The sequence below is a fragment of the Sinohyriopsis cumingii genome, unplaced genomic scaffold (genome assembly GCF_028554795.1).
Source record: "Sinohyriopsis cumingii isolate HCF-2022 unplaced genomic scaffold, ASM2855479v2 utg001831l, whole genome shotgun sequence".
Lineage (NCBI taxonomy): Eukaryota > Metazoa > Mollusca > Bivalvia > Unionida > Unionidae > Sinohyriopsis > Sinohyriopsis cumingii.
This window is the reverse complement of record NW_028316065.1, coordinates 688899-705286: the sequence shown is the minus strand read 5'-3', so window position 1 is coordinate 705286 and position 16388 is coordinate 688899. Positions and strand designations below refer to the sequence as shown.

Below are 16388 nucleotides of genomic sequence, written 5' to 3'. Positions count from 1 at the left end.
AAAATTTGAAAACGTAATAACTGAGCAAGCTTACTTAGCAGCATGTCTGATGATTACCCAACCATGAAACCATGCATAAACTAGACCTAATCACCTCGAAATTAAGCATAGTCAGCTACATCTTTATTTATTGCCTGAAAATGGCACAATCTGTAAGCTAGTGGATAAACAAATCAAAACTGACATATGGATATTTGATTGTTGTTCTAGGGTTTAATGCCATTTTTCAGCACAAGATAGGCATACATGGCAGCCAGTATAACTGGTGGAGGAAGAACCCTGGAAAACCCCCGGGAAGAACCACTGACCCATGAGAAGCTACTGGCAAGCTTTCCCACGTACCCACGCTAGCCGAGCCTTGGACTCGAACCCACACAGACAGGTGAGATGGTGAACGGTAAGCACATTAGACCACTCAGCCACTTAGGGCCCCTAAGGATATTTGAGAACTATGACCAATGTTCTATTGCTCATAGTATGTGCCAATCAAAACCTTGAATCTACCTAACATGTCTGCAAATAATGATTTCAGGGTCCCTAGTATATCTATACTTATATATATATTAACCATGACCATGAAAACTTACATTCCAAATCTGAAGAATCTGATCCCTGAAGTTGTCAGTAAGTTCTGTTTTTGTGGGTTTGAGGAAGATCATGCCAGTATGGGGTTCCTCTGGCCACCATTTGACACTCTTGTAGAACCTGCATACAGCCACTGGAACATTCTGTGGCAAAAAGGATCGACTCAGAGGACCAGCCCGTCTCACCTCTCTCTGTAATGGGCCTGAAATCCATTTAGTTTTATATATATATGTATACCACATCATGCAAAGTTTTTCAACTTAACATTTCTTTATAGTGGACTGAAAGCTAGATATTTATCATAATTAGAAGCCAATTTTAGAATAACATTTCTTTGACAATACTTACTTATCATAACACATGAAAAGTTCTATCCATACCCTGCAAATCCAGCCTTGCCAAGCATGCTGAACTAAGACTGACTAGGTTGATGTCAAAAAAGAGTGAGGTATTGGTACCAAGCTCTTCTGTATCATTCCAGGAGTGGATATGCATGATTTTTTGGGTTGTAAAAATGTGTATTATCAAAGAAACATTTGCTCCAAGAATTGGTTTCTTCTTTAAATAAGACAACTGCTCATAATACATTAGGAGAATATGTAAGAGTTGGTGGGAGTTATATCTCTTTACCCCAGAGGTGACCCAATCCCCAGCCACCTATGTGAAGCAGCATCAAATCTTGTGAGAGATATGGGCTAGAGTCAGCATATAGATATAATTGGATCTAGCTTGTAGGGAAAATCACCCATATGAAAATCTAGTGGCAACTGAAAGGGCACATCATCGTTAACACATTAACCTCTAGCAACGAGTTAATGTGGCAGGAGGTAGTAGCCTACTGCCGAACTCTGTAGCGTCATGGTCATGCAAGATACACTAAAGTGGGAGGTATTATAGAAAGGTAGACAGATGTAGCTCTATGATGATACCAAATAATCTGAAATTTCTATTTGCACTACAAAATACAGAGGGAAAGACCACATTTTTTGGACCCACTGTTTTTCTACCCAAATTTCACCCGTGGTCGGAATCTGATTTTGTGTCTGAATTTTAGACTTTTTGGTCTCAAATCTAAGGCAAACCGGTATGAACTGCAAACAGACAGATGAACCTTTGCAAAAAGTAGGATAAGATGGGCATTTGGAATAAAGAGTGGTCTCCATACAAAAATAATGACTCTGTTTAGCAAAAGAAAAAAAAAAGAAAAAAACTCTTAACTTTAATCCTTCTGCTCATGCACGAGCCAAATAGCCAATGATAAACAATGTTTCTAACACAACTAGGCAGTATGTTATTGAAAGATCAACTGGGATTTGGTGTTTTCTGATCTATTCAGAAATAGCTTTCAAAATGTGTTTCCTACTCGAATTTCAGGCGAAAATGACAACTGAAAGGGCACATCATTGTTAAGCTGCTGAATTGTAAAGTAGCCTGATGTGCTGCTGCTAATGGTTAATCCGAGGTCAAACTGAGCCATTTGGATTGAAAAGTCTCCCATGTAGAAGCTTGAAAAAGTCATATATGGCCTCCATTTTATGGCTTGGGTAACAGTTACTGGTACGCTTGAAAGCTATGTCAGTGTTAATTCTTTATATACTAGGTGAATAACCCATGAAACAACCAGAGCTAAGCTATTATCCTTTATTTCTTTCAATAACTGAACTAATGAGATCCCACTCTTTTCTCCAGCCTGGTGGCCTGCAGATGCCCTCCAGGCAAACCCTAAAGCACAATTCTAAGAAACTATCTCAGCCTCCCTTCCTTCCAATGAAATCTACCATGGTGAAGTTGTGGGAACTCATCTCCAAGAAACTGATGTGTAATGAATGCTTTTGAAACATTCACACCCCACTGACTTTCTGAAACAAGGGCAGAAGGATAGAATCCCAGCCCGCCATTTCTGCCATGCAGATCATAATTCCTGGGGATAAATCTGCATGAGAATACTCACCATAGCCATGTGAGGTTCTATCATTTGCTGAGATGGGACTTCATGTATGGTGAAATTGGGATCACTACATTCACTGAGCAAAACTTAAGTAGCAGCTGTGACAAGAGAATCATCTGCAGTGGTCTCATAAACAGGCAACTAAAGATTATGAGTTCTGCTGATACAGTGAGATCCTAATAAGCATATAAATTCCTGGGCTGACATGTATACACTTTTGTGATGATTTCAATTAATATTTTCAAGAAACACAGACCTCGTTCACATGCACTTTAAAAACCATATCCAAGTGGATGAAATGTTGGGATGGGATATGTCTCATTTGTCCAGGTTGACATGGAATCTAAGGTAATGTATTAGTGAAACAAGTGATTTGATGTTGGTAACTCAAAACTGTGCTTTAGCAGAATTTTGTCTAGGTAGTTGGAAGTCAAGGACACACACAGAGGTTGAGCTGAACTGCAACATGACTGTCCATAATTCTTACAAAGTCACAGGGACTGATGTTGCGATCAAAGGAAGAACCCTGAAATGATAAAATGTATCTCTGGATGTGAAAAAAAAACAAACCAAAAAATGAGAACCAGTCTCAAAGCTGATGGGGAGAAAACTTGGGACTGAAGCAATCCTTATCTCCTTATCTTATGGGAAGGCAGAAGGATTTTTTCCGTTTCTCTGGTCCTTATTGTGAAATGAGGGCTGAGCTCTAGGAAGCTGGGGCTGTACAAGGTTTGCCTCTTTGGTGGCCTATTTCTGAACTTCCTCTAAATGACCAAGGACAGCATTGGCTGTGTAAAAATGTGGTTTTATAGTGTTCCTTACGGAGGGTGAATGGGGAGTGGAAGACACTTCTTTCCACAAGCTGCAAGATCACTGATGCTGTTATGGTGTTAGCAAGCAGGTGTTGTGCTGCTCTGTTCATACACCATCATCAAGACTGATTCCCAAACATGACCAGCAGGGTTATTAACAGGTTAGGCTATGGTGTCTTGTGGTTGCTGAAATACAGCTATGGATACCAAGTTGAGCATGGATCCTGTTGTAACATTTTGAACCACCTATTGCGTAAAGATAGATTTCCAGTCCATATGAAATTGATACAGGTTTTGACATTCTCAGACCTGCAATGTTTGAAAAACAGCATATGTGTCTTACAGAAAGTGATGCTAAGTCTGATGGGAATCATCATTGCTAAAAGAAAGGTTCATTGTCTTGAAGCTGCTTCTCTAAACAATGAAATAAATCAGTGACTCAACAAGCTGTTTCAATACAGACATATCAATTGGCCAATAGCTCAATGGATGTAGGATACTTACTTAACTGATGCATGGAAGATTTTATCCTTTCTGGATATTGTTAATTCCAGTATAAAAAGACACTGCTTGTGACAGTGAGTACTAAAAAACATCTGAATGGGGTGACATGCACACCTAATGTGATGCCTGTGATGAAATGGTGAATAAGACCAGTGGTCCAGCCAAGCTGTGACATTCTCATCTCCAGATATTAACTGAGGGATGGTACTGACCATTTGTGACTGAAGTATAGCATAGCTGGTAAGAGGACAAGATGGTGATGGGGATGGTGCTAGAGTTGTCTGCTGTTGGTCCACAATTCTTCCAGGAAGACAGTAGTGGGCAAAAGCCATTCAATTTTTGATGCTGGTGCTGGGAATACATGTAGCCTGAGTCAAAGACAGTGATGAAATAAGAAATTTTGGATGACTGGATCAGTCTCATTTATTAAGCAAGGCCTGGGTAATATTGGGAAAATATATTACCATACCCAGTCCCTGGAAACCCAGGCATAGGTTGAGACCAGGTGTTGACTGTAGATGGTTAATATATGATGCCAAATTCTGGTATTGGCTATCCATGATAAATCACAGCAACCAGTATTGGGATGTGTTGGTATGTCCATAACAGGTCCACTATTGGGATGTGTTGGTACGTCCATTACAGGTCCACTATTGGGATGTGTTTGTATGTCCATTACAGGTCCACTATTGGGATGTGTTTTTATGTCCATTACAGGTCCACTATTGGGATGTGTTGGTATGTCCATTACAGGTCCACTATTGGGATGTGTTGGTATGTCCCTTACAAGTCCACTATTGGGATGGGTTGGTATGTCCATTACAGGTCCAGTATTAGGATGTGTTGGTATGTCCCTTACAGGTCCAGTATTGGGATGTGTTGGTATGTCCATTACAGGTCCATAAGGCCCATCATATTGAGCTGGTACTGTCCCTATTGTTACTGCCAAGATGACCCATAATGGATGCAAGGGAGGTGTTAGTGATTAATGTGAAAAGAATGACGATGAGGCCTTTATTTCTGGACTGGTGATCTCTCTACCTTCAAGGTCTTAATCTGTTAACTGAGGCAACCACAGTAGTGATACAGATCGAATCTGCATCTCTACAGTTACAATTCCTTGTTCTCTCACTTGCCACATTAATTTGACACAAGTGATTGCCCACACATTTTCTTGCCATCATCTGCATATGTCACAGGTATGATCCAAACTGCACCCCATACAACTGAGACAGATAACAAGGTTATCTTCTGCTACCAGTGCACTTTACAGTTGAAACCAGTCAAGCATCAGATGAATATACTTTGAGGAGGGCACTAATGATAAATATAAAAGCCTAAAATTATATTAACAACCTTACACCATGCAATACAAGACACTTACTTGACAGAATTCACACACTAGGAAGAGTACTGAGATAAAACAAAGTACTAATGACTTTAGGTCAAGTAATAAAAATGGCACTGATATGTACTGTATATTATAAGATGAAATTGTATTTCACTGCATAAGAAAAGTCTATAATCACCCAAATCATGAAAAGCCAGAAGTAGAAACTGGCTTATCAAGGTCTCCAAAATAAGTCTGCTTCCTAGCGTAAGTGGTAGTAGCAGAGGAGTATGGATGAGACTTGACTCTATCCAAGTGGAGATCGCTCTTGTCTGACTGCCATTACTTTTAGCACTTTTGTTGCTAAAAACAAGCTTGGCATGGCTGCATTTGTGTGGTAGTGGTACTACTCCTAATATAGTATAATTGGATAATGTATTTGAAAACGAAATTTGTTGTTTTGCATGCAAAAATGTGGTTAGTAAACATTACCTTTTAAACTTTTGTTTATCTTTTATTTAAATCTCCCATTTAATGGTCGTACAATTTTTTTCTCTCAAGATAATCAATAATTTTCAAATCAAGTCAAATTGGAAGAGAGAGAGATTCAATCAAAGCAAAGCTACATGTACCGGTAATTATAAGTTGATAGTTGTCTTTAAAATGCCATAATATGAATGGTATTTTGCATAATATTCTATTGTCTTTTGTGACATTCATAACAGGTCAAATGAAAGTATGACTTAGAAACACAGCATTCACATGAAACTGGTCAACAATATTTAATTTCAGAATAACTAAAAGTGTTACACATCTAATAAGAAATCATGTGAGTAATCATCAACTTTATGATGCAAGTAAAATTCATAAAGCTCAGACTACCTTTCTAATGATCATTCATTTACCAAATGATAATTAAGCATTCACTGAACTCTGAAACTGCTCCATTCATTTACAAAAAGAAACCAAGGATTTAGTGAACTTTAAAACTGCTTCATTCATTTATGACATGATAGCCATAGGATCAGTGAACTCTGAAACTGCTCCATTCATTTACTAAATAATAACCAAGGGTTCAATGAATTCTGAAACTGCTCCATTTATTTATGAAAAGACAATCAACGGTACAGTGACCTTTAAAACTATAACCAAAAGTGCAATGAACTTTAAAACTACTTTATACATTTATGAAAAGACCATTGCCTCAATCATTTACCCAATGATAACCAAGGGTATACCCAATGATAACCAAGGGTTTACCCAATGATAAGCAAGGGTTTACCCAGTGATAACCAAGGGTTTACCCAATGATAAGCAAGGGTTCAGTGAAATTTTAACTCATTGTAAATATAAAGTAAAATGATCATCTTAGTGGGATATAAACTATCATGGATTGTGTGGTTGCTAAAAACAATGACTTTAAAGACCCAAGAAGCAATATCTCTTCTATGGAAATGTTAGGTCCCCTTTCTCCAATCGACAAATGTAAAATTCACAAGAAAATGTGCTTTTCATAAAACTACCAAAATAATAATTAAACATAAATTAATTCACAGTAGTTTTCAAGCAGGTTAATATAGTGATCAGCACCATTTTCACATAGAACATATAAAACAATCCTTTGGTGAAAATCTCATGCTGATATGACTTTCTGCTTAGGAGAAATAGCAGTAACAAAGTTTTCAAATTGGCTGCCATAGTGCAAAATTGGATGTCAAATTCGCATTTTTATTTACCAACTACACATCCTAGTAAGTCTCTTCATGTAAAACTACAGTGATATGAACATCAAGAGTATTAATAACAAGATTTTCGAGCTGGCCACCAAGGAAGCCATATTAGAGGTCATACTGGCACATTCATTTAGGAGCAACTAGACATCAAGTCTTCTAGTAAAAAACCTGTGTGAGCATGTGTCCCTGTGCATATGGTTTGAAGTATTTTATGAGCAGCGATATCAAACTTGTGATAACTGATGGATGGATGACATAAACAGAGAACATAATTTCTTCCAGTCTATCACCAGCAGAACTAAAAAGTATATGTGCAAAACTTAACTAGCATACCAATCTTCAGGATGGGTATCATCCTAACTTCCCTTCATAGGGTTCCAAAAGGGGATCAATATGTGAAATACGTGATGGATCTTGAATTATGACCACAAGGTCACTGTCTTATATGTGGCAGTGGGAGTAAGAATATGGAGTAAAAAGCATAGGGGTTTGCAATGATAAGCTTTGTAGTTGTTCTAAATGGGGGTTTCTGGGCTGTACATATATTATTTTTACCCACTTGCCAAGGCAAGCCATTCCAAAAAATTGACTTCTACTGATGAATTACTTGCTAGTCCTATTATTTTCTAACAAGTGTAGATAGTACCACAGCTTTATAGAACTGAGACTACTCAATGATATCATCTTTGCAATAATATTGAAATTTTACTAAAAAAGATTGCAAAAACAATCTTTGTAAAGCATGCATGACAGAATTTTTCTGGAATAATGTAATATTCTGTAAAGCTTTTGACTCACCAAATTTTAATAAATGACTTTTGATAAAGAAATCAGGTGTACTGATTGCATTTGCTCCAAACAAACTGTATCGAACACGATTCACTTCTGTCAAGGTTTTAGACAACTCAGACCCATTTCTGTCATGGTTTGGACTTTCATATTTCTCCTCTCCCATTCCCTGTTGTATAGGGGACATGTGTTCCCAGTTTGGGGATGTCATTTCAAGTTGTCCCTTCTGAAATGGCTCCCCAGATGGTCGACCAAGTTGACTCAACACAGCAGTTGGGAGAGTCTTTTTAATTTTGACCCCCTGCAGTAAGAGATTGGTTTGTTGCAAATCTGACTCATGGAAAAGGTTAGGCTCCTGATTAGTTTTATCCTTGTGTATTTCTGTGGCACTTTCCGCATTCTCCTCCTCAGCTGCTTGGTCAAAGGGTAAGTTCTGATTATGACCATCAATTAATTGCTCCTCCATTTCAATTTCTGGTGAAAGTTTTGTTTCTTCATTGACATGTTCATGGTGATGATGCTTTTCATTTGCTTCATTCTGTGCCTTTTGATCTGTTATACAGTCTAATGCAGAGTCCAAAATGTCTTCAGCAAGAGTGTTGGCAAATGTTTCCACACTGTTCTCTATTAAGATTTCTTTTAGAATGCCATGGGAATTACCTGTGACACTTTGAGTCTCAGTACCAGTTTCTAAATTCCTATCTGAACTCTGTTGATCTTCATCTTCTTTATTTACTTGTTTCAATTTTTCTTTCTTTTTTTTCCCTGATTTAGCATTATATTTCAATAAACTTTCTTCTCTTTCACCTATTTTTGGCAAATGGCTGGCTACATCTTTATTACGTCCCTTCAATGTTTCTGTCTTAGTCTCTGTTTCTGCTTTGTCTGCTTTTGATTTCTTTCTTAATTTGATTTTAGGCTGAACTTCATCTAGATTTTCTTTTGAGTCCTCTGGAATGAATGTAGGTACCTTGAATATGACTGTCTCTGGGCTTACATCTCTACTTGGCATGTCTGCAGTGTATACTGTCATGGCATCAATATGGCTTCCATCACCTTGGTTGCTAAGAGTCTCTGCAAACTCGGGATCATTTCTAATTCTTGGTGGAGCTTTCTTCTTCCTCCCCCGTTTTTTGGTCTGTGTTTTTACTCCCTCCTTCAACTTCTTAAAAGCAGATGCAGGGTATGTTTGATGCAGAGCTGTTGCATAATCACGATGACTAATTGGCTCAAATGTTGTAGACAACATATCCAGCTGCCTCGTAGAACACCTTTAAAAAAAATTGAAAATGTTAAGTCAAGTTGATTTCTTGACAATAAATGTCTTTCTTTATCATTTGTCAAGACAATTAAAGCCAGATAACACATTCAAATGCACATAATTACTTATTTAGCAATAACACATATTATCCTACCTATTAATCCATGTAGTTATGTTTCTATCTCTTTCTTATTCTTTTTTTATACATACATTATTTACATGTAAATAACAAAAAGGATTTCACTTTAATGCAACTTATAATGAAGAAATAACATTCTCTCTGCACCACTGTGATCATTTCTTACACCACTGCTGTTGCCATATGCAGCTCCTATACATGTATGTGCATGTATGCATCTCATTGCTGACAGAGTGAGTACAGTGGCACCTTGGTCATTACTGTGCTAACATCACTCACACCACTCTCTTATTTTAAAACGTTCATCTCTGTGATTTTAATTATTATCATTCTATGTTTTATTCATTATTTGTTGAAAGGTGTTCTTATATGAAAAATGCTAGGTCTCTTGCCTTAGAAATTTAAATGAAAGTGCTTAAAAGATTTGAATGTAGTGAAAGAAATAATGACATTCATAAAGCATTAGGATTTAGTGATTGTACAACAAGAATAATCTGTGACAATGGTGAACAAATTCATAAAATGGCCCAAACATCAACAGTCAGTACCATGAAAATCATTAAAGCTCTGTCAGATGCTTTAGAGAAAATGGAATGTTTATTTGCCACATGGATCAAATACCAAAAATAGCACAACTACCATTTGGCCAGGGAAATCATTCAAGCAAATCCAACGAGTCTGTAATAAGAGTTGTAATAAGAGTTGATTTTTGAGACAGAAAAACTGCCATTTAATATTCTTCTTATCTCTGATAGTACTCTGGTCACCCTAACAACCTTAATGACCTCAGCAATAACATTAAGGTCATGTTCCTAACACCTGACACCATCTCTCTATTTCAACCTATGAATCAGGGCATTATTGGAATACTGATGGCCTAATTTCTTCATCGAACCTTTGCCAAGTTTCTAACAGATACTAACAGATGACAAGGCAAGCATAAAAGATTTCTGGCAGAGTTTCAACATTAAGCTGACCTCTGACATAATTGGTGATTCCTGGGCAGATGTCACACAAAAATGCATGAATGGAGTTTGGAAAAAGATCTAGCCTGTGGTTGTCAGTGACTTGAGTGACATTGATGCTAAGAGTTTGCAAGCTGATAAGAATGCCATCATCATGATGACCCATCATGCTGCCTTTGAGGAGGTAAATGGAGGTGATATTGAGATTCTCCTACCTTTGAGGAGGTAAATGGAGGTGATATCGAGATTCTCCTACAATTGCATAGGGAGGAGCTTACAACTGAAGCTATGGCATTGGAGAAGGGGCAAATAAGAGACGAAACTGAGTTCAGTCCTGATGACGTGGAGACAAATAGAACCCTGTCAATGAAGGACCTGGCAGTGATTTTCAAGCATCTGGATGACATAGCAGTAATTCACAATGAAAAAGATCAAAATTGTCAAAGCAGTTCCAAAGTTACTATAGGCAAATCATGTCTTTAATTGCTATAAAAAAAATTCACATTAAGAAAAGGATAACAATAACTAAGTTCTCCATTGTGCAATTCCTCAAGAAGTCTCCAGCCTCCACCTCATCTGAACCATCATCATCAACAGCCTTTAACTCAAACATCAGACAGCCTGATGTAACTTACCGTCTAATTCTTGTTTTCTATACATTTTCTTTTATGGATTTATTATTGTTTGCCACAAATTATTATAAGTACGAATTTGTTTGAAATTATGCATAATAATAATTACTTGAAAACTTTGTGGTATAATTTGCTCATGATCCTCCTTAATTTACAAGTATCCTATGGGAAAACTACTTTACATTTATATGAATTTTTTTATTAACATCATAACCTCAAGAAATCAAATGTCACCTGAACCACAGTATCTCAGAATATCTTTGAAAGAATGGGGATAATAAAAATAAAAAATGTTAACATGTGTCATAAACCATTAAAGCTTAAAAGAAATGCTGAAATAATTGGACATTTTCACTGCTTTGTGGTCAACATTTACATCATACATTTATATACATATGTATTTATATACATACATGTATATATGTAAAAAAGATGGATGGATGGATGGATGGAAGAACAGACAGATGGACAGATGGATGGATGGATAACTATGCTGGTGGATAGGTAAATAGATAGACTGGACAGACAGAAAGACAAATTAGATAATTGGATTTTGATTGCTCACATATCAGTATGATTATAATTTATAATGACACATTTTGTGGACAGCAGCTATCTATTAAGAGTGGTGTCACGCAAATATCTGCATTTCTATGAACAATGACACTAACGCTAAAGAAATCATTGATGAGTCAGACATTTGTTTACCTGTTTGGTATACAGTGTAGCCTAACGTCACATCTTTCCACTACATCTACTGTATTTACCATATATGCTGGGACACCGTATTTGTTGGTACAACATAAATTAATTTGAAAAGTAATTTTTTTGTACACTGTATGTTCTGGGATACATTGTTTTCTTGAGTTGTAAGTTGTGGGACACCTTTTATAATCATTCGAAAATTACATGTTGGAAAATGCACTCCAACAGAAATTTTATTTTTTAAAATATAAAAATGTGTACTTGAGATAGAACTGTTTAATATCCTGAAATATTATCTCATCAACACAACCCTTCTCCTGCGCTCATATGATCCATTCTCTCGGTGCATTAATATTTTTGTTAGCTTTCTCATACTGTGAAAAATTATCATAAGAGGCAAAACTTTGCCTGAAGTGGAAATTGCAAGGACTAAAGTCAGATTTTTAACATCTGCACCAGTCATGCTAATTCTCACACTTCTGAACCCAATCTTATTGTCAATCCGTCCAAGAATGGGATCAAAGTACACTAGAATTTCATCCATGTTGATGATCATATTGTCAGCACAATCATTTACTTCTCTTCTTGCCTTCACAAATTCATCAAATGATTTTATTTTCTCCAAATCTTCTCAGTAATGCTGGGTCATCGATGTCCATGCATGAAGCACTATATTGTGTCACTTTAAAAACTGTTCCACTGTTTCAATTCATTTTTAAAACTCCAGTGAATACTGGTGAAAAGGAATCAAAGTTAGCTTCCACATCTCGACCATCTTTGAATATTAAAAAAATAAATAAATACATAAATCAGCACGCTTAAAAGAATATAAAGTTGGCTTCTGAGGTCGGCCTGCTTTGTAATAAAATTAATCTTTGTCTCTGATGTCCTGTCGGTAAGTTTAGAGAATGAGCCTGCTGCTTGCTACCATTTGTCTTTATTCATCACCCAGGCTTCTATGTGCTTGGCATCTGTAGTTATAATTAATACAAACAGGCATTAATGTCTGCGGGTAAATAGTATACACAGCAATAACTTGCTTTAATGATACTTTTGTACCTCGCGCTAGTGTAAAGAATGTCACTTGCACTCAGGTGAATGTATTTTCAAATAATGATTTTTATTTGCAAGATATTGTCATACAGTTGACCTGGATATAATTTGATTTTGGTTATTTTGTACCCAACACCATGTCATGAATGAATGGCAGTTGTCTTCAAGATATCAGCTGATTATTTCCCTCTCGTCTGTGAAATCATCTGCTTCTCTGGCACACTTAAAAGAATCTGAAGTCAGCTTTCGAGGTCAGCTTTCTTTGCAATAAAATAACCTCTGTATTGATAGCCTTTAAAAACATTAAAACCAGATTCAAAGTGTCCAAAGTTGGCTTCTGAGGTCCTGATGTAATAAAAATAACCCTTTTCGTTGATGTCCTGCGGTACGTTCAAAGAATGAGCTTGCTGATCACTGCCAGTTATGTTTATTTGCCACCTGGCATCTGAAGTTATAATATAAATGAGTCTTGATGTCTGCAGGTAAATAGTATACAAAGGAAATTGCTTTAATGATACTTTTGTAACCCATGCTAGCGAAAAGATTGTCACTTGCACTCAAGTGAATGTGTTGTCAAATAATGATTTTTATTTGTGAGATACTGTCATACAGTTGATCTGAATATAATTCAATTTTGGTTGTTTTTGCATGCATGAATGATAGTTGTCTTCAAAATATCGGCTGATCATTTCTCTCATTTGCGATTTAGTTTTCAGTTGGATAACATATTCAAATCTTTGAGCACAACCAAACATGATTTGTTTCTCAATGTTCATGTCAATAAACAACATGTTGTGTGTTATCGGACATAAGTGATACATGCTACAGTATGGAAGCCTATGCTACATATACAGAGTTCAATGGATATATTGTGTTCTTTTTAATGTTCGTAATAGAAAAAACAAGGAATAAATGATAAAAATACAAGATTAGTTTCTTTCTTTTTAATATCAAATAAGTGTTTTGTTTTATCTATTTTACTGCAACGTGCAGTGGGAGGGCACAAATTCAATACAAATTTATTTTGTTTCTTAAGAATTGGGACATATGACATAAGTAAAATAAGTTTCACCATAAGTTCTAGGACAGGAAGAAAACATTATTATTTTATTGTGTCTCAATATATATAGTAAATATGGTAGGTCTATTTGGTCAATAAAACAAGAGTCTTTCAAAGGGTCTGGTGCTCTACTGGCTGAAAAGAATTTCCAAGAAACGAACTTTGATTATGTATTCTTCAGTGATAAAACAAGATTTTCAAAACAAAATGCTGTGGTGGACATAATGGATGTCGACTTGGCACTATTTTTATCTAATACCTACAAGGCATTATAAAAATGTCTTTGGTGGAGACCCCATGTTGATATGACTTTCCTTTTTGAATCAGCAACAATAACAATATTTTCAAGATGAATGCCACCACAGCCATATTAGTTAACAAACTGAAACAATCTGTATTTAGTACCAACCTGACATCATAAGAAGTCTTTTGATGAAAGCACAATATCAATATGATCAGCCACCTAGGCGAAGTAATGATAACAAGATTTTCTAGATGGCCATTGTGGCAGTCATATTAGAAGTTGGATCAGTACTATTTTCATTTAGGACCAACCAGAAGTCTTTCAGTGAAAATCCTGATACTGATATGACTTCATTCAGTAGAAATAGTGATAACCAGATTTTCAAGATGACCACATTGGTACTGACTGTCTGAAAAGAACCATTAGAACCAGTTAGACATCACTAAGAAGCTGTTTAGTAAACCACCATGTTGATACAACCACCCCTTCAGGAGATCAAAACCATTTTTCTTTTTATCCACTACATATCATAAGAAGTCTTCTGGTGTAAATACAGTGGCAATATTTACTTTGCATCCAGGTGGAGTAGCAATAATATGCTTTTCAAGATGGCCACTATGGCAGCCATATCAGAGATTAAATCAGTATTATTTTTCATTTAGGACCTACTTGACATCAAAAGAAGTCTTCAGGTTAAAACCTCATGGCAATATTGCATTTCATCCAGGAGTAAAGTGATAACAAGACTTTCAAAATGGCCACTGTGGTGGAAATATGGGACATCATATCGGAAACATCTTCATTTAAGACCAACCAGATAACATCAAAAGTCTTTTAGTGAAAAGCCCATATTGATATGACTATCTATTCAAGAAAAGTTGCAGTAACAGGATGGCCAATCACTTGAGACCAATTAGACATTATAAAAAGTCTCTGTGTGAAAACCCCCATATCAATATAACTTTCCATTTTGGAGGATTAGTAATAACAAGATTTAAAAATGGCCACTGTGGTGGCCAAACTGGACATCAGATCAGCACCATTTTCAGTTCTGACCCACTAGTCATCATGAAAAGTCTTTTTGTGAAAAACTGCTCCAGTGGCCTAGTGGTTACAGCATCCACTTCAGATATGGGAGATCATGGGTTCAAACCCTTGCCGAGTCATATCAAAGACTTATAAAAGTGGTACTAACAGCTGCCTCGATAGGCACTCAGCATTAAGAGGTTAGTGTTAGGACTTGTCAGCCTGGTGTCAGGATAATGTGACTGGGTGGGACATCATGCTACATGTTTGTGGCATGATGCCCCAGTGCTAATCATTATAAACTGCCACACAAAATCATAGCGATATGACTGAAAAATTATTAAAGCTACGTTAAAGATCCAACATACACACACACTTTAAGTGAAAATGCCATGTGTATGTTACTATCCATTCAGAGGAAGTAGTGATAAGATTTTCAAGATGGCCATTATGGCATCTATACTGGATCTCGGATTGGCATCTTTCATATAGGACCAATAGGCCATCATAAGAAGTCTTCTGGTGAAAATCCTATGTCAATATGACTTTCCATTCATGAGTAGTGATAACAAGATTTGCCACTGCGATGGAAATATTGGACATCAAGTTGGCCCCATCTTCATTTGGACCAACTAAATATCATACGAGGTATTTAGTGAAAACCCCATGTAGATATGACCATCCATTTCAAGATGGCCACTGTGGTGACCCTATTAGACATGCAACTATCACTATTTTGATCTATTAGGACCAGCTAGACCATGGGATGAAAGTGTGTCTAATGGTTAATGTCAATCTTCCAACTAGTTTAGCTGGAGTGGCAATAACAAACTTGTGCTAACAGATACTGACTGACAAAAGATCATCCAATAAGCTATTCTGATATATGACAAGTACAGCTACTAAGAAAGCTACAACCTGCATAGTGACAGACAAAAGATCATCCAATAAGCTATTTTGATCTATGACAAGTACAGCTACTAAGAAAGCTACAACCTGCATAGTGACAGACAAAAGATCATCCAATAAGCTATTTTGATCTATGACAAGTACAGCTACTAAGAAAGCTACAACCTGCATAGTGACAGACAAAAGATCATCCAATAAGCTATTTTGATCTATGACAAGTACAGCTAATAAGAAAGCTACAACCTGCATATTGACAGATAGAGAATCATCCAATAAGCTATTTTGGTCTATGACAAGTACAGCTAATAAGAAAGCTACAACCTGCATAGTGACAGACAAAAGATCATCCAATAAGCTATTTTGATCTATGACAAGTACAGCTAATAAGAAAGCTACAACCTGCATATTGACAGATAGAGGATCATCCAATAAGCTATTTTGATCTATGACAAGTACAGCTACTAAGAAAGCTACAACCTGCATATTGACATATAAAAGATCATCCAATAAGCTATTTTGATCTATGACAAGTACAGCTAATAAGAAAGCTACAACCTGCATATTGACAGATAGAGGATCATCCAATAAGCTATTTTGGTCTATGACAAGTACAGCTAATAAGAAAGCTACAACCTGCATAGTGACAGACAAAAGATCATCCAATAAGCCATTTTGATCTATGACAAGTACAGC

The 16388-nt window shown here is 36.5% G+C and overlaps 1 protein-coding gene across 1 annotated transcript in view; it reads right to left on the bottom strand.

The window, feature by feature from the left end:
• The window catches only part of LOC149771472 (uncharacterized), a 179362-nt gene that overhangs the window by 151646 nt on the left and 11328 nt on the right, over nucleotides 1-16388 (bottom strand). The window contains exons 4-5 of the mRNA XM_089948413.1: nucleotides 7711-8972; nucleotides 588-787 (exon numbers count right to left, since the gene is read on the bottom strand). Coding sequence (XP_089804539.1) covers nucleotides 588-787; nucleotides 7711-8972 — 1462 coding nt within the window. The remainder of the gene's footprint in view (nucleotides 1-587; nucleotides 788-7710; nucleotides 8973-16388) is intronic.